General features: G+C 38.2%; 1 protein-coding gene across 1 annotated transcript; it reads right to left on the reverse strand.

Moving 5' to 3' along the window:
- LOC18785163 (transcription factor TGA2.2) lies at window positions 6,816-20,442 on the reverse strand. The gene is made up of 9 exons (XM_007218305.2): window positions 19,909-20,442; window positions 19,568-19,735; window positions 19,284-19,361; window positions 19,135-19,194; window positions 16,948-17,025; window positions 16,764-16,815; window positions 9,860-10,131; window positions 8,791-9,039; window positions 6,816-7,326 (listed from the first exon to the last, which is right to left on the reverse strand). The coding sequence occupies exons 2-9, from the start codon at window positions 19,631-19,633 to the stop codon at window positions 7,180-7,182; spliced, it is 1,002 nt and encodes a 333-aa protein (XP_007218367.2). The 5' UTR covers window positions 19,634-19,735; window positions 19,909-20,442; the 3' UTR covers window positions 6,816-7,179.

Raw genomic sequence — 20,442 nt, forward strand, 5'->3', positions numbered from 1 at the left:
CGCAATGACACGTGAAATAATTTTTTCATATATCAATATATTATTAGCTGAAATAGCAAAACAGTGATATTCCGCTACAATAAAATAGTTCTAGTTTAAAAGAACACCTTGTCAGATGTCTTCTGCCTAGTTTAATGACTCATAATTACCAACTACTAAAGCAATGTACTTATAACTTTATAGAGAAAAATGTACCTTCAAAAATCATTTCTACTTTGTTTTCTTCTTCTTCTTCTTGCTATGGTGATTACATACCTACTTGGTTATTCTATTCTGAAAAAAAAAAATTGAGAAAATATTATTCAACCAATATCACATTAAGAAATCATTCCTACTTTTGTTGCCAACACCACCCATCTAGAAGACTATTTATTTGTTCCTTTCTAGAAATTTCTTAATTTAATTACATATATTTTCCCTTTGGATCTGATGGCTTTTTCTTTTGAATTTCTTTCGAGGGATATGTTCACACGTATGGTGCAACATTATGAGACCACGTGGCAAAAAAACAACCACTCAATCATAGATGGATGATGATTTTGAATATTTTATCAAGTAATATAATGATTGTATGTGAAATGAAGTCATGTTGGAGATCATCGTGGCTTGACCTTCGAGAAATACATCGTATATGCAACTTGCAAGTCATCTCTCAAAAACTCCACTGTCACGTCACCCACCATTTTCAACAGGGTCCATTTCCAAAGAAACCCTTTTGTCTTTTTTCTTTTAAAAAACTAGTGATTTTATTATTCATTATATACGTTAGGATGCTGAAAATACAAGAATCTAGGTCATCGTAAGAGAAAACTTTGTACATCTCTCTTCTACTCCTTGGGAACACCGGCTAGATTGCAGCCGTGATTGTGCTTGATTATTATTTCTCATATGAATAAACGACATGCTTATACTTTATGGTATCTTAAAAAAGAATTCTTAGACTTGTGACTTTGATAATTGATTCTCCTAAATTCTAGGCCCATTTCTCTCAAAAATCCCTCTTAGAGTCGTTTTCACTTTGAAGGGGCGGGAATGTTAAGATAGGAAGATTGAAAAGAAATATAGAGCAAAGAGAGAGCCTTGTTCACATGTTCTAACTTCTCTAACCTTCTCTTGTCAATACTAACAGTTTTTCTAAACTGCCTAACAAGTCTAACAATATCTCAATAGCTTTATTATTTAATCTTCTAACACGTGGCAGCACTAGGACCATTGATATCTTTACATCCCCCATCAATCGCATGCTTGGAGGAGCCAAGCATAAGATTGGAACAATATTGCTAGACCAAAAGAGTAGAAAGACCCTTAGTGAGAACGTCAGCAAACTGGTCTGCGTAATATACATGTTGAACAAGCAAATCACTGCGGATAACTTACTCTCTGACAAAGTGGTAATCTATTTCCAAATGCTTCATTCTTGAATGGAAAACTGGATTAGAAGACAGAGAAATAGCATATATATTGTCACAATGAATTAACGAAGGAATACGTAAAGGCACATGAAGATCATAGAACAATTGTCTAATCCAGGCAAGCTCAGCAGCTGCAATAGCAAGGGCCCTATATTCTGCCTCAGTGGATGAACGGGAGACGATATGTTGTTTCTTAGAAGCCTAAGAAATAGGACTTAGAAGGCAATGTCTGGCCTTGTGAAGGTGAGGTACTGCAGTGCTCCAACAATGCTCCTGTATTGTGTTGGATGAGAATAAGGCTTCCCATCATCTTTAAGTAATCTGTGATAGGGAAGACAAGGAGTGGTACATGGTTTCGAATCTTGCAAATCAACTTTATCAAGTAATTTCTTGATATATTTAGTCTGAGACACAAATAAACCAGTGGACTGATATGAAATTTGCAGCCCTATAAAATAATTCAACTGTCCTAAGTGCTTCATATCAAATTGTTGGGTCAAAGCTGCAATAACATATGTAATAAGTGAGGAATCATTGCTTGTGAGGATGATATCATCAACATAAAGGAGTAAGACCACAATGCCAAGAAAAGAATGTTGAACAAACAGGGAGGGATCTGCAGTTGATGCTTGAAAACCCAAACTTGGCAAAAACCTAGTAATTTCTCATTCCAGGCACGAGGAGCCTGTTTTAAACCATACAAAGACTTCCTTAGCCTGCAAAAAAATTCAGAGTGATGATGCGTGCTCACTGGCTTCGGAGTCATAGGAACTCTGAAGTTAAGCGAGTTAGGGCTAGAGCAATCCTAGGATGGGTGACTCACTGGGAAGTTGCTCATGAGTTCCCAGAAACAAAACTGCGAGGACAGAGAAGGGGGCCCAAAGCGGACAATATCGTACTACGGCGGAGCCGATCCGGGGTGTAACATGACAAAATAATGTTATGCAATGAAATAGATGGTGGAAGAGGAGAAGTAGATGGAGACTAAGATGGAGACATGCACTTGATTAACAGATGTGTAAGGAAACATAGTTTCATCAAATATGACATGTCTAGTTACAAACAACTTGTTTGTTTGGGTTGCAAAATAGATATACCCCTTATATTGACCTGCATAGCCTAGAAAAATACAAGTAGAAGTTTTGGGTTGAAGTTTGTGAGAATTAGAGTGCTTGAGTAGAGGAAAACAAGCACAACCAAAAACCTTCAAGTGAGTAATGATCGGTTTGGAACCAAACAATAAAAGATAAGGAGATTTAAAATGAAGAATCTGACAGGGCATTTGATTGATCAAGTAGGTTGAAGTAGCACAAGTATGAAACCAAAATTTGGGAGGTAAATGTACAGTTTATAACAAAGTAATTGCAGTCTCTAAATGTGTCTATGTTTTCTTTCGGCAAGACCATTTTGCTCAGGTGTATATGGGCAGGATTTTTGATGAACTATACCCTTGGCAATATAAAGTTTGAATTTTGTACTAAGGTACTCACCATCCCCATCACTTTGAAATTTTTTAAAAGTAGTAGAGAATTGAGTAACCAAGAAAGCATGAAAATAGACAAAAATAGAATAAACTTCTCCTTTATTGATCATTGGAAAAATCCAAGTAAATCGAGTACATTCATTTATGAAACTAACATAATATTTGAAACCCTCAACAGAGAATGTGGGAGAAAGACCCCACACATCATTATGAATTACTTCTAAAGGTTGTACAAATTTGACTATTGGATAAGGAAAAGGAAGTTTGGCAAGTTTGCCTTCTAAACAATTAGTACAGACAAATTTGGTAGTATCGAAAGAAAAAGAAACCTGTGATTGATGTAAAATAGCTGAAGTGATTTTATTTTAGGGATGACCTAAGCGTTTGTGCCAGAGACTTGTGTTGACGTGATATCCAAAGGTAGCAAAAATGATTCTTGTGGAAAGAAGATGCTTGTTAGTGATTGGGTGGACAAGTGAAGAAAGGAATAGGATACAAGCCGGCTCTACACAGTCCTTTGAGAAGAACACTCCTCATGATCTTGTCCTGAATCCAAACACCAAAGGCATCACAAATAAATCTGCAATTGTTATCTTTACATAACCTATGAATGGAAAGCAAATGTTAAGAAAGCTTTGGCACGTGTAAAACTTGCTTTAATTGTAAAGAACGTTGTGGAGCAACCAAAGTAGAAGAACCAACATTAGAAATGCTCAAACTTGAACCCCCTGCAGTAGTGATAGTATCATTCCCTGAGAAATGAGTAGCTAAACTAAGCTGAGACAAATCGGAAGTCATACGAGTCGTAGCCCCAGTATCTGTTACCCAAATTGATCATGAGATGAAGAAGATGTGAAGTTGGCATGCATTGCAGTAAGATTGGTTGAAGGAGGTCTGCCTTGGTAGGAGAAATTGCCGCTGTGGTAACACTAAATGACAGAATGCCCATACTTCCAGCAAATTTGGCATTGAACTGATGAGGTAGGAGTAGAGGGTTGATTATGCCTTTGATAACAATCAGCAGCTACATGGCCTTTCTTGTTACAGATTTGACAAGTGAGAATGTCAATGCCAGAACCAAGAATGCCAGGGCTGGAATTAAGTGGAGCTTGATGAGTTCTTGGACCAGATGGATAATGATTACGACCTCTGCCTCGACCCCTAAAATGAGAACCTCTATTGGTAAAATAACCACTAGTGTGGAAACCACCATTGTTACCAGAGGGAAAATGAGAAGATTGAGCAGAACCACAACTAGAATGATAACTTTGAGTATGAGACGAATTTGGATTAGAAGAACCTTCATCAAGAATGAGAGTTTTTCCTGTAAATGTCTGATCTTTAGCCAACATTGCAGAGACAAAAGGAGTTGCAAAGTTAGTGTGTTCAACATTGCAGAAAATCAATCTTTCAATTGAACCCACATATCATGCGAACTAGTACACCCAATGACATAAGAAATTGCAGTGGAAGAAAGAGTTGCAATAAGCAATTGCATCAAGGCACGATTGTGCATTTTCCAAACTTGATAAGCATTAGTTTCGACACCTTCAACATCGAAGTCCTCATCAAATCGAGTAGGAAACTTCTGTGATCCATCAATAAAACCCAAGATGCCATGACCCTAAAAAAGGAGCTGCATTTCAAAATTCCATGTGAGATAATTTGTATCATCAAGCTTGACTGTCACAGAAGTAGAAACATTGGGAATCAAAGTGGTAATGGGAGATTGAACAATTTGAAGCTGAGTAGTAGTCACCATGTGGAGAATTCAAGAAGAAAAGAAAAGAATATAGGGTTGAGAAAAAAGAAATTTTCAAAAAAGGGAATATTAAAGAAGAATTTTCAGTGAGACAAAAGATCAAACAGGTAATAGGTAGAGCAAAGAACACGAAATTGGTTGTTGTGTTTGAGTAGAGAAAGAAAACAAAGAGGAAGAGAGTGCGGAAGCAGAAGAACAGAATATCAGGATCAATCCATGGCGAATGATACCATGTTAAGATAGGAAGACTGAAAAGAAATATAGAGCAAAGAGAAAAGAAATAAAGCAGAGAGAGCAGAGAGAATCTCATAGATAGAGAAAAGACTTGTTGTATTTCTCATTAAGCTCAAATGAGCACAATTACAGACTTTATATCAGTTGAGTTAAAGCCTTGTTCATGTGTTCTAACTTCTCTAACCTTCTCTTATCAATATTAATAGTTTTCCTAAACTGCCTAACAGCTCTAACAATATCTCAACAGCTTTATTATTTAATCTTCTGACACGTGGCAGCACTAGGACCATTGATATCTTTACAAGGAAGCCACTGTTCTTCCTCCCCTCTCCCCTATTCTCTTCCCCTCTTTCTTCACTCCTCATTTTCAGAGACAAAAGGTTTTCCCTATTTGTCTTCATTTTGTTATGATTTTCTTCCAACCATCACAGTTGACTGCATCTCAGCGTTGAATACTTGCGTTTCAGCGTCGTATCTCCACCACCATCCTTTTGGCGGTTTCTTTATGTTCGAAATAAGTCACAAAGACTCTTTGGGTTCTCTGTGTAGTTTTCACCTCTCATTTTGTGAGAGCTTTTCACATCTTCTTTGTAAGAGCTTTTCATTCATCTTTTGTGTGAACTTTTCATCTCTCCCTTATGAGAGCTTTACTTGTATTGTTATGACTTGATTTTTTCAAGCTTTATCTCCTTTTGATTATTCTGAGTTTGCAATCTTAGTTGGGATGTCTATGCTAGAGTTTCTTCAATCATGTGTGATCGTTAGTAGAGGCGCACCTGATTGTCATAATTTTGATATTAGACTGCTGTGTTATTGTAATGGCCCTTTGTAGCTAGTTTATATTGGCATTTTGTGCCTAGTGGCTTTTTTGACTGAATTATGAATGCAATCCTAGAATTTCTCAACCCAATATATATATAGCTTCCATTGAGGGATACCCTTGTAGGGCTCACTCCGCATTGTAGTTCACTAATTCAAATCGTCTATTCTTTAGATAATCATTCAAAGATCATCTCTATAAAAAAAATCACTTGAATCCGATATCATTTGACCACCCAATTGAGTTATTGAAATTTTAGTACTTTCTTAAAGCACATTGTTCATTGATTTTGTAGGACACAATTGGATGTCTTAACGATTTCCAATTTGTCTAATTTTTTTTTGCAAGAATGATCTGTGAATGTAGACTATATATATATAAATAGAATTTTTTTTTCTTTTATATAAGCGATATTGGAAGAGGGGGATCTGAATATAAATATAAATAGATTGACAATACCACATGATCACATTTCTCATTAATGGCATGTTTATTAATCTGTAATTAGATTAGGAGGAATTAAATGGATGATGAATTGAATTGAGAAGGAATTGGATTAAGGAGAATTAGATTCCTGATTCAATTCCTAATTTTATGTGGGCCCCATTTACTTTTAACTCCTTTATGTGAAGTAAACATAAGAATCCTCCATAAGTGGAATTCAATTCCTAATGGGAATTCCAATTTCTGATTAATAAACACACCATAAAAAGTTATGATGTGATAAACCAACTAATTCTTATGTTGTATGCAAATTTCTCTTACCAAATATATGACGAAATAAATATATGGTACATCAACATACATTAAAACAATAATTCACCTGATAACCTGTTCAGGTTAATTGTTTTTCCTTTTCTTGTTTTGCCGAGAGACTTGGGTTTGTAGCCTAGGAGTAAGATTTTGCAAAGTGAAAATAGCTGACCGTGAAGCCATTGGTTGGTTAGTTCTTGTTGCCAAAGAGCTAGCATGGCAAGAAGAATGGCTCAAGAATCAGGGTAAGTTGGCAAACCCTTCTTTCATAGTACGTATATCTCTGTGAAATCAACTGCTGTAAATAGGAGAGAACTTGAGTGCCAAACATTGCTTGATGTGAAAATTTGATTAATAAAACAGTCAAAGCCATCATGCATTTCATTATCCAAAATTCATTTCGAAACTCAGTCAGAATTACATCAACAATCATACCTATTATTAACAATAAACCAAATACATGCGGACCATTACCAATGGCACTACTGCGTCTTATAATGACTACAATGAAGGTAAAAAAATTACAGGATTAGCACTAACGATACAATTTATGCGGCTACGGCATCCAAAAAAGTTTTAAAAAAAATCTATAGAAGAAAATTCTGTAACCATGTCCAAGTAATACCAGTGCTGTACTAGAGAAAGTCAATTACTATTCAGATGCTTTGCAGACCACAGTTTTACCAATCAGTTTGGGAGCAACGGCAAAAGCATTTCACTCTCTTGGACGGGCAAGCCAGAGCGAACTAAGAGCCCGTAGCCGCGAGAAATAATCATTTATAGCCAAAAGGGCACGAGCTGACTGGCGGGTGGTCAATATACGATGCATTTGTTGCAGTGTTTGTTGCCGCAAATTGTCAGCCTGATGTTATTAGCCCGTCAGTAAATAAGACACTTTAACAAGAGAGATTGAAAAGCATTAAATATATTTTTTTAGGCTTATTTACTGTTTCACTTCCTAAAACGGATGATCGGTCTCACTTTACTCCCTTAAACTGAAATTTCTCACTTAACCTTTTGAATCTCCAAAAATTGCTGAAATTTTCTCACTTTACCACTTCCATCCATTTCCATCCACTAAACCGTTAAATGTGCTGACGTGACATAGGCATTCTAGTAATTTTAACTCCTTATCTTCTCTCCCCTCTTGGACCCAACCTCCATCGCACCCCACCCTCACCTTGTCCCCCTCCTCCCTCTTCTCTCTTCTCTCTGCCTTTTTCTCCTCTATGCCTCTCTCTTCTCTCCCCTCCCCTCGCCGTACCCAACCCCTACCCGAAACCTAACCCTCGCCACACCCAAACCACCACCACTCAAAATTTTAAAAAAAAACTCCTCGACAACCGCTCCCCATCTTCTATCGAGAGAGAGAGAGAGAGAAAGAGAGAGAGAGAGAGAGAGAGAGAGAGAGAGGCATATAGAAGAAAGAAGAGGAGGGAGGGGGGTGGAGTGCAATGGAGGTGAGAGAAGAGAGGTGAAGGGAGGGGAGAGGAGATAGGCAAAGAGGAGAAGGAGAGAGAGAGAGAGAAAAGAGGAGAGGAGGGAGGAAGGGGTGAGGTGAGAGCTTGGGTTTGGGATGAGAGAGGAGAAGGGCAGAGGGGCATAGGGAGAGAGAAGAGAGAAGATAATGAGCTAAAATTACTAGAATGCCCATGCCACGTCAGCACACTTAACGGTTTTGTAGATGGAAATGGACGGAAGTGGTAAAGTGAGAAAATTTCAGCAATTTTTAAAGATTCATGGGATTAAGTGAGAAAATTTCAGTTTAAGGGGTAAAGTGAGACTGAGCGTCCATTTCAAGGGGTGAAACAGTAAATAAGCTTCTTTTTTTTTTTTAAAACCCAACAGTGAAAAATGATTTCTAGGTTTTAGGCAGGTAAAACAAATTCATGCCCAATGTTACCCTTCACACTGAAAACAATGACAAAAGAGGTTTTGACAGGTTGATGGCTGATCTAAAACTATCCTTTCTGAAAAATTATTCATTCCATGTTCCCAATCAGTTGTCACGTCCAAAATACAAAATGTCCATAAATATTTAAAAGAAATATTCCCAAAAAAAAAAAAAAAACAACAACCATAAGCATTTCAAATATTACATATTTCAGAAATCCAACTAAACATCTAGCTATTCTGACGTTATCACATTTCCGAGAAAGAAGTTCAGCTGGCACTGGTCAATGGGCTTTTTGATTCTTTTCCTATCTTATTCTTTGATGTGTTTATGCAGATTACCAGTTCATTCCTAAGGCTAGTATTTGTGTATTTTATGTTATAGTACTGACTACTGAAACGAATAACCAAATAAAGAACTATAATGAATTACCTGGCGGATAAACCCTTCAAGGGTCCCTAGCTTTCCCATTGCCATGGCCATTTGACCCATGTAGTTTGCCACATTCCCAGAGGAACTTGAGGAGCCAAGAGATCCACTGGACAAAGTCTCCGCTAGAGATTGTTGTAATGCATCCATCCCTTGAGATAAGGCATCTTCTGCCTGTTGGGAGGATTGCTGCAAGTTGGTTATCCCCACCAACTGCTGCTCTGTTAGAGGCTCCAGCTGATTAACAAGAAGCTGCACACATAATCATTCATTTTAATTTTATAAGCCGGATTAAGACCAACAAATGATTCAAGACGTCAAATACAAAACAGTCATGGTTCATAGAATACTTGCAAAGAAAAATATAAAAAATACAGAGCATAAGTTGAAACTTCTAGCAAATAGAAATTGCAAGCACATAATATCAACCTAGAAAGTAGTGAAGTTAGGGATACAGAAAATGATTTCCACTGCATGTTAAGAGAGATTTGAGAACTAATATGAATATCTGATCTCAACGGGGGAATAACTGAATGAGAATATGAAACAAGAGTTGGCAAAGCACTGCACCTATATTGAAAAGCAATGCATCTTTATACCCAAGTCTTTATCCCTTCCACAGTAACATGGGGATAAAAATATCCTACCATTTATCCTAAAATGAATGAGTCCAACAAAGAGTACATTTGCAGAACAGACATCTACGGTGACTACAAACTAAAAAGACACAATGAGATGGAATTCTTCCATATCTAATACGAGTGACACAACCCGAGAAAAAAAATTGAAACATGAAAAATGGGCGGACCACAAGGCTCGGATTCACCTACAAACAAGACTTTTGAATCGTATATAATTTCAAGAATTTTAATTGAATTCACATGCAATTTTTTTTGTTTGCTTTTCAGTATCTTTTGAACACCTCAGCTAATTCTCATTTCCATGTCTCACCTTGTTATTCCTCATTACAAGTTCAAATGACTAAACTGAAATGGGGAATCTTTCGATTCAACAGCATTCCAGAACTACACCTATGATATCGAAGCAATCAAGATATGATGAAGAGCCTCACCTTCAGGAGCTCAGATGAACGAAAACCACCAAGCCACAAGAAACACCTCTCAGCAGGTGTTTTCCACATGCCAGACAACAAATGGAATACATCAGCTTTAGCTGCTGTGCCCTTCAGCCTAAATATCTCATCATAATGCGCCAAGATTCCATCTACAATAGTGCGAAGCTCTGCATCACTTGCATGAGAATTTACTGCTGATCTCAGTTCATTAATTTGCCGATTTTGCTCTTCCTGCCACCGTCCATATTCTACATCAAATGCCATGGCCCCTGCAACGAATACAGTGAACAAGATAACCTACCTCATCCACTGGAACTAAAGTAAGAGAAGAGGACCAAATTGAAAAACAAGATAATACTATATTTTTGTCTTAAGCCTGTTTGCATGCAAACAAACACTTGAATTGCATTAAAATGCACATTTTGATAAAATTTTAATAATAAAAAAATGTTTCATGGCAATCTCGCCATTTTTATACTTCTATATAAAATTGGAGTGATTGCATATTCCGCTTGAAAGGCATCTGAAAGTAAATTAGCCAGGTTCATGTATGGAATAGAGTTATGATCGAAAATTACTATTCTCAATTTTGGTACAGACCCATTAACCAAAAATATCTAGAGACTGAAATTTATAATTTTAAATAATACCCTCTCACACATCAATTTGCTCCTTAGTGGAAATTTATAAATTACATATAAAAAAAGATGATAGGAGAAGGTGGGGCAGTTTGCAGGAAACTTTATATAGGGCGGATCTTCCAATCAAAGATGTTGGTAGAAAAATTACTTTCTAATAAATACCCCGAGGTTCTTTCCTTCTTTTTTTCTGTTAAGGGTAGAGAATTCCCATTGAATATTTCTTTCAATAAGAAACACAAAACAACCAGAAAATACAATGTAAGGTGACAAGAAATCCATCAGCATAATATGACAATCTGAAACAAAATCACATAAAACACTCAAAATATCAAGGTCGCACAACCAATAATAATGAATGGGTGGCCTTTAAAATGCTTAGTCGAAGAACCCCGTAGGACCTAAATATCTAATCCAGTCCCAAAGTAACTCTGCATCTTCTTCCTTGCCCCCTCCAAGAGCCTCCTATTCCTTTCCAGCCAAACATGCCACATAAGGAGCCAAAACAGCATATCTCCAAGGAGAGAGCATCTTTTGCCTCGAGTTAAAAACCCACTGACAACAATGAAAAACAGTTCCTCACACACATCCACATCATTTTTTAACTCCATCAACAAGTGATCCCAAATCTTTCTAGGAACAGACAATGTATAGAAATATGGTCAGCATTCTCCCCTTCCTTTTGCACAAAACACTCCAATCTGGTGATCAGTATGAATAGGGCCTGCTTCTTTGAATCATGTCACAAATATCTATTTTCTCATGTAGCACCAGCCATGTTAAAATTTGCACCTGAGCTGGAACATCAGCCTCCCAAATCAACCTAATTGTTTAAAGGGAGGACCTGATTGATTGTTGACCAATTGAAAGAAAAGACATTTACAAAAAAAGTTACCAGAGGAGAGAACAGACCATGGTCTTTCATCAAAGCGATTTCCAAGGAGACACTGTTTACACAGGAAGACAAGTCCATACATTCCTGGAACTCTGTCTCACTCAAATTTCTCCAGAACTGTAAATCCAAATAGATCGTATCGATAGAAGAAAAAGAGGCTAAGGAAGAGATCAGTGTATTGCAGATCAAAGAAATCCAATGCAAACTAAGAAAATAAGGATTGGAAAGACAGCTAACCGTCCCAAATGTCTTCCCAAATTTGACTTTATTTTGATTACCCACAACAAATTTCACCAAAGGACCAAGGACATCAGACAGAGCCTCTCAACAACCCAAGAGTCCCACCCATTATCATGGACTCCATACTTACTTCACATGGCTGATGCCCACCAGTTTTGCTCAATAGGGAACCTCCAAAGCCACTTAACTCCCTCCCTCTTTTTTCTCCTTTGGGTTTCTCACAAGAAGCCTAATGAACTTATAATTAACAGAGATACAAAATTCGCACAAATTCAAATGAGAAAATTTCAGATATTTGTTTCATAATGGAGTGGGATCACTCATACATCTAATCCAACATATTTGACAATGCTGTGTTAATCAGCTCTAAGTAGTAACTGTTTGTTAAAACAAAAGTTAGCACTTAACATGTACAGAAAGCTGTGATATACTTGCCATCACATTCAAATTCATTAATAAAGCACATGTGTAAGATGTAACTAGCTAGTGTCCCACCTTATACTTAAATTGAAATGAGTAGTTGCATAAACATGTAATGAGAAGCATATATTCCGAACTCCAACACATATGCAAAAATTTAGCTCAGCGAGAGCTCTGTAATGTTACTACTACATGAGCCAACAAATTTAGTGTAGAAGCTAATGAAATTTAATACTCTAACATCAGATTGTTAAATCAAGTCCTACCATGCAATATAGTAAATTAGATAAACAAAATATAAGCTTTCTGATGCAGAATGCATATTATTAGTTTTCCTAATTCTACTTGGATTAGTTTTCCTATCTCTTATTAGTTAATTTGTTTTCCTAATTCTTAAAGATTCCTTCTTGTTAAAAGGATCTCTTATTAGTTAATTTGCTTTCCTATTTCTTAAAGTTTACTTTTCCTTTTCCTAGTTTAAAAAAGGGTTTTGCCTCTATAAATAGAGTTGTTTGTAATCTTTTAAGGCAGACTTGATTAATGATAAATTTCCTTACTTTAAACTCTCGGATTCCTTCCCTTTCCCTTCGTCTCTTCGATCTCTAATTCTTCTCCTCGATCCCTTATTTCTTCTCTGTTCTATTGCTCAAGCGTTTACTCTAAACTTGCGGGCTGTTTACTCTAAACCTACGGGCTGTTCTACATCAATTGGTAATCAGAGCCTTCCCTCGCTTTCGTTTGTGTTTGATCTCTCCCATGGCGCCCCAAACCGTGGCTAGCCTTGCAGAACAATTTCATGTGTTCCAAGACAAAGTTTTTGACAATATCACTGGCATGGAAACCCAACTCTCCAAACTCAGCGTTGACCTCAAAGACGAGTTGGTACAGGCTCCCACACATCGTGCGAAGACGGACCTGGCCATCACCAACTCCAAGACTCCGTTCAGTTGCTTATCAATCACTTTCGGGCTGGACATGCTGAACCTTCTTCTACCTCCGCATTGCTCTCGAGTTCCTCTACGCCAACACCAAAAAGTGGCCTTCTGCCCAATCCACCAGTGGATCAAAAACTCAAGGCCGTGCCATACGGCATGCCTCATAGCTCTACTGGGCTCTCGCTTGATGATCCCAAGGCTCAATTGGAGCCCCCTTTTTCTTTTGGGTCTCTGCCACCGCCCCATTATACCCAACACACAACGGGCCCTTCTACAGTTCCACATGATCAAGGCACTCATCCCCCTCGCCAATTTGACAACGATGTCATCCGCCACATCAAGCCTACCGCTCCTACTTTTGATGGTTGTGGGGATCCTACGATGTTTCTTGACTGGGTTCAAGCCATGGAAGATTATTTCGCCTGGTACAACTTGACAGATGCTCATAAACTTCGCATTGGTAAGATGACGCTACAGGGAGCCGCTAGACAATATTGGAATTCGGTGGAGGAGCAACTATATCAATTTGGACAGCCGCCTGTGACTCTATGGGACGAGATGAAATTAAAGCTTCGCGAACAATATCTTCCCACCTTTTACCGCCATCAATTGTATGATCAATTATGGACCCTTTCACAAGGAAGTTTAACTGTTACTGAATTCCACGCTCGTTTTATTGAACACAAGATACGTGCAGGGATTCGTGAAGAACCCAACATCACTATGTCTCGCTTTATCCATGGTCTTCGTGACGATATCAAGCGTGAAGTCCGTCGATTCCGTCTGCATATCTGGGAAGATGCATATTGTCATGCACTGGAAGCTGAAACTTTTTTGGCCCCACAACGTAGATATACTGGGTATTCCGGGCTCTCTTCCACTCCTACTCCAAATCGTAGTACTCCTAGCTCCACATATGGCGTTGCCGGTCCACTTGCTCCTACGGTACCCACAACAGAAAAAGGACCAGCCCCATACACGGCTGCTCACATTGAATGCTATCGTTGCCATGCTAAGGGCCACATCGCCTCCCGTTGTCCACACCGAACTTTAACCATTAACTCCCTCAATGAGGACTCTTGTGCGGACGTGTATGTGGAGCCCCTTGAACCTATTTATGATCCAGAACTTAATAATTGTTGTGAGGAGGCGTTTCACCAAGTGAGTGTCATGCGTTGTATTTATTCAGCATCTACACCTCCACCTCCTGATTCATGGAAACGCACAAGTATTTTTCAAACCTATGTCCCTTGTGGTACCAATAGATGCCAACTAGTTATTGATGGGGGAAGTACACTGCATGTTATCTCTAAAGCTGCTGTCGACTGCCTTCACCTTCAGGCCGAGCCCCATCCCTATCCTTTTCATGTTGGCTGGGTAGATAACACCAGGTTACCTGTTACTGAAAGATGTCTTGTTCCTCTTCAATTGGGTCCCTGTCATGAGCGACTTTATTGTGATATCCTACCCATGAGTGTCGCACATGTGCTACTAGGCCGACCATGGCTTTACGACCGCTGTGTGAGAAGTTGTGGTCGAGAGAACACATATACTTTTCAACATGAAGGAAAGAACATAACGCTAACACCTTCCAATCCTGCCGTCAAACCAACTAAGGATGTTCAACCAACTCTGTTACTTAGAGAGAAGACTTCGGAGCATCGATTGAGTAGTTTATCATCTGTAGACTTTGCACACGACCTGCAAGCCACTGGTGTGTCCTTTGCTCTATTGCTTAAATCGGAATCTGACAGCAACCCCACACCACTTGCCGAACCCATACATCAGTTCCTCCCTGAATTCTCTAATATCATACATAATGACTTACCAGATGAACTACCTCCAACAAGAGAGATTCGGTTTGCCATTGACCTTATTCCTGGTTCGCAAATTCCTGATCTTCCCTATTATCGTATGAATCCCTCTGTGCGAGCGAATTTGAATTGACTAATTCGGGTGTTGCTGGATAATTGCTTTATTCGTCATAGTTTAAACCCTTGTGTTGTTCAAGTTCTCCTTACCCCCAAAAAGGATGGTTCCTGGCGAAGGTGTGTTCATAGCCGCACAGTAAATAATATTACAGGTTTCATTCCTCCTCCGATGCCACGTAGTCCTTCTCCTAGTTCTGACCCTACATATCAGATTGAGGACGTCTCAGATCATGAAGTTGTGGCCTCGTCTCCTGGAGATTCTACCCGCTCTCTGGTTCGTTGGGTTGGAAGGCCTACTACTGCGCACACTTGGATTACAGAAGTTGAATTTCGGCAGTTGGATTCCACTCTTCTACACAATTATCAGGATTCTCTTCATGGTCTTGATTTGGCTGCCTCCCGTCCTCCCATCATCCATACTTACAAACATCGTCGTCATCCTTAATCTTGGTTTACTCGCCGGTGTCGAGTTCTTTTTCAATGGGGGAGAATGATGCAGAATGCATATTATTAGTTTTCCTAATTCTACTTGGATTAGTTTTCCTATCTCTTATTAGTTAATTTGTTTTCCTAATTCTTAAAGATTCCTTCTTGTTAAAAGGATCTCTTATTAGTTAATTTGCTTTCCTATTTCTTAAAGTTTACTTTTCCTTTTCCTAGTTTAAAAAAGGGTTTTGCCTCTATAAATAGAGTTGTTTGTAATCTTTTAAGGCAGACTTGATTAATGATAAATTTCCTTACTTTAAACTCTCGGATTCCTTCCCTTTCCCTTCGTCTCTTCGATCTCTAATTCTTCTCCTCGATCCCTTATTTCTTCTCTGTTCTATTGCTCAAGCGTTTACTCTAAACTTGCGGGCTGTTTACTCTAAACCTACGGGCTGTTCTACATCACTTTCATTATCCAACTCAACAAGACAGATTTGCACCAAATTGTTGAGTAGTTCATGGCACTCATTATGTTCTTCATGCAATTAAAAATTAAAAAATAATAATTTTATTAATTTGGTTCTTTTCCTGAGAACAATAATAACCGACCAAGAATACAAAATCTGATTGCTAATAGATTCAAGAGCTTATTAGCAGGGAAATCAAGAACCATGCATCAGAATGTCCATAACCACCCTGTCACTATAGCAAGTAGCAACTATGAGCATGGACAAATATCACCATCAGGCAACTGCACCAGCTCCATTTACCAAATGATACACTCAGTTAACGTTTCACTGGTGGAACCAGCATCATAACCACCATTAACCCTATACTACCAAATCATGCACAACTGCTACAGTCTATTTTCAACAATTCCTTAACCAATACCTCTGTATTGCACACAAGCATTCGAGTACGCCTCTAGAAGCTAAGAGTTGCTATTAAAACTCTCCTGATAGTCTCTTTCTGAACATTGACATGAGAGAGAGAGAGAGAGAGAGAGAGAGAGAGAGAGAGAGAGAGTACACATAGACCTAAATTTCAGTTAAGAAATTGAACTCACCCTGATGATTTCTTAACAATGACATCCGTAAGAATACACTCTGATCCCATACCTAGTGCGAAGTAGTTTCAGTTAACTATTTCCACTAGCATATGATCATGTGGTTGAGCTACTCATGGCATATGCTATTTCTACACAATCTTTTTCCCAAGTATAATTATTTCATCCATATAAGAATCAAAGAACAAACATTGATTTAATATCATGCCAAATTTTACTACATTTGCATGAAATGCTTAAGATTAATATCTTGTTACTCGTTAAATTAGTTCTCCCACCATTTTCAGGAGCTAATCTACCTTACTTCCAGGAAAAATTTCAAAATCCAAACCTCAGGGAAGAAGGAATACCATTTCCACTCATAGAATGAGCAGCATCTCCTGAACTTGATATGAAGATTCCCTGAACAAAGTAAAAATAGAAACTTTAGGAGAGATGCAATCGATGCACACCTAACAGAGGTCATTTACTGGGAATTCTAGGGGCTCTAAACACATTTGGTGTTATGACAGTAAAGAAGTTAATTGATTTGACCTGTTGTCTGGCTCGCTGGAGCTCTTGCTCTAGTTGAGTGAGCTTCAAACGACTACTCTCCAGCTGCTGAACATAAGCCTACAGTAAAACAAGCACAGATTCAACTCATTAAAGACTTGCAAAAACTAGGCACTTATCATAGGGGCTCAATGACCGGAGATAAACACGAAGATCTATTCTTTTCCTCCATTTTTTTAATAAATGAAAGCACACTGCTCCGAAGAGAGGATACAATAATAAAAAAATTCAGACAAGGCATATAAAACAGGAGACAGTGATCGCAGCTTCAACTCTCTTATACAATAAAATAGTATGAACCAAACACCAGCCATGCACTCATCAAACCTTAACTACCTATGACACCTATTTTGTAGTTCCTCTGAATGGTTATGGGGCAATATTGCTAATCTAACATCAGAGCTTAAACCACACTACGATTGATTGGTAGGGGCTGCAACCAAGTACAGATCTCGGACTTGATGGTTCCGAGGCCAAAGCTAGAAACCCATCTTAAGAAAAGCTAAGAATTGAAACATATCAAATTGCATAAGCTCCAAAACATGAGAACTCACATGCAGCCTCTGTTAAAGCCCCAGATGGAGACCAGCCATGACGGGTCCACAAGTCAGGCCCAAACAGACAAGATCTGTCCATGTCTGCCACCCAACGAATCAAGGCTAATTGGCAGACCAGCAAGGAGGCATGACATCCCAACAAGAGAAGGAACTTAATTCCCTTGGAGCAAGAAACCCGCAAACTAAAATTCCCCTAAGAATATGAGCTCTTCTCCTGGGGCATATAATGGGCAGCCCTTAAGAAATATATATTTACTTAAATCAAAAGATAGGAACTAGCTATAAGAGACAGACTCAAGCTATATGCAGTCCACTTCTGGGTGTATCAAACTGAAAGTGCTCCTACTTACAAAGGACATTTTGGCATTCATAAGGCAAGAAAGAAACTAACTTAAGAAAATATCAAGGTGAAAAGAGAGTTAGGAATGCTACACCACCCAAACGGGAAATTTTAATCAATTAGCAAGCCTTATAATTTATGTCAACTGTAATATGTGCACAATGATATGCTTTGAGCCAATCAAATCAATTTGAAAGGTCACTTCATAGATTGAAGTGATGATGCGGATCTCCCCACTCAGGTCAGGAAGGGATGATTGCTGGGTTTGGTCCTTCCTTAGCGGAGGAGGTTTTCTTTTGGGTAACTTGTTTGGGTTTCCTTAGCACAAGGGGTGTATCCTATTGGATAGGGCTCGGGCTTAGTATTAAATCTTGAGTGTTTTTCGCTTGTACTTCATATATAATGAAGGTGAAAACTCTCCGTGGACATAGCTGTATTTTGACAACGACATTAATTCTTCGTGTGCTTTGTTTTATTCTCTCTTTGTCATCTTGCCGCTTTATTTTTATTTTCTTACCATCAGTTTAATTGTCGTGACGAGGTGATTCAATTCGCAAAAATTAGTGCAAAGCTACACCCTTATCCTAAAATATCTAATATTGATAAACAGAAGTCCATATATGCAAGGCCCCATGGAAGCTAGCTTTTACATACCAAGTAACTTCCAGAAAACCGTATCTTAATTCTCGACCAACAATCACATCCAATGCATGTGAGACTAACTAGTTCAACAAGTATGTTGCAAATGAAGAATGGGTAACCAATCATATGAGAAAGATGAAATCGACAATCTCAATAACTGCTCATGATGAAAAAAAATTGAAGTTTTACCTTTTGCTAAAATTTTAGGAAATTATTCCACAGAAGGAAACCAACAAAAACAGCCAATAAGATAGGAATATCCACATGGACCTTTCCTTCACCGCCAGCTGATTATGATCATTTACTAAAATATTAGGACCACGAACAGGTTGATAGACTTATGGGATTACAGCTGACTCATGCTATTGAGTAAACCTAACATCTTTTTTATTATTCCTCAGACAAATAAAGATATAAATCTTCTAAATAAGTTAATAAATTGACTGTCCATCAGAATTATATCCTAAATATCCCATTGCCACTAAGATCAGGCCCATGTTTTTTAGCAGTACTCACTGTCCTAGGAATAACAAAGTAAATCTAAATAGACATCAAGAAGTCAAATTACAGCAGACATATAACTGAACAAATGAGACAATGAATCAAAAGAAAGTACGAAGAAGGCCTTACTTTCTTCCTCAGTCGACTTTTTCTTGCAGCCTCACGATTTTGAGCAAGCCTACGAAGAGTCTGCAAAACACAATCGAACAAATGAGCATCTTAGCCTGCTAGATTCGACTCACATATGGCAACTTTGTAATTGAATTTCTATACATCACCTTCTGATCTTTTGGATCTTTTGATTTGTCACTGGAATCAGAACCCGCAGGACCAATGGCGTATTGCACTACGTCAAACTGCACACACAGAGTGATCAAAATGTCAGATGGGCAACAAATATTAGTTAACATCCACAGAAAATGTCCCACTCAGAACAAGTGGCGAATGGTTATTGAACTCAAGCATAACAAACAACGCTCAATAAAAAAGAGTGGGTTAGAGTTGAGCAAACACAGAGCAGGTTAGAGAGAGAGAGAGAGAGAGGAGGTGAAAGAAAGATTACCCTTTGATTCTTATCATCTGTATCCACATCTGTAGAAATATCAGTCCTGGGACTGCCATCAGCCATGGTGGACTCTTCCCAGTTCTCAATATCACTACTTGGTACAGAACCAGTTAGAAAGGTTGACCTTTTTAGTGACTGCAAACCTCTGACGGCGGATGAGAAGAACTGTTTTGATTGGCCAAATCAGCAGAAATGAAGAAACAAAACGAAAAAAGAAAAACTACCCACAGAAAACAAAGAAATCAAATTTGAAAAGCTACTCCCATAAACGAAAAAACCCAAAATGGAAACTTCATCACTTGAAAGGAAATCCAAGGAGAAAAAGAAAAGAAACAAACTTTGAGATGTTAGCACAAGTTCTTGTGTCCTGTGGAGGCGATCAGAAGAAGAAGCAGCTGCTTCGCGACCACTTTACTCTCTTCCTGTTGTGTTTGTTGAATTCAACACAGTAGTATCTGCATCAACACATGTCCTAAAAACTTTGACTCAGGAATCGGGAGGAGACAGGAGGGCTCTCCACCCACTTTCCACTTAAGCACAAAATTTGGTCTTTCCCAGAGAGACAAAAAAGAAATATAAATTTTTACCATAATAATTCGTAAATTATTATGACACAAAGAAAATATAAAATAAAATAAAGTCTTGGGGCTGCTTTTAGGATTAGCAAGGGGGAACCCTTATTTGCTACTTGATTGATGGTGCCAGTATCTTGCCAGAAATACTGGTGAAGTTCTTCTGAACCGAAAAAAATTGAAAACGGTTGGATAAAAAAAAGAAAAAAAAAGAGGTGTATTTAAAATTTAAAATTAGTAAAGGTAAACATTTACAATTTAGACAATTTTACAACTTTGGCAAATAGTCCACCTGACCTG

The sequence above is a fragment of the Prunus persica genome, chromosome G2 (assembly GCF_000346465.2).
Source record: "Prunus persica cultivar Lovell chromosome G2, Prunus_persica_NCBIv2, whole genome shotgun sequence".
In the NCBI taxonomy this organism is placed as follows: Eukaryota; Viridiplantae; Streptophyta; class Magnoliopsida; order Rosales; family Rosaceae; genus Prunus; species Prunus persica.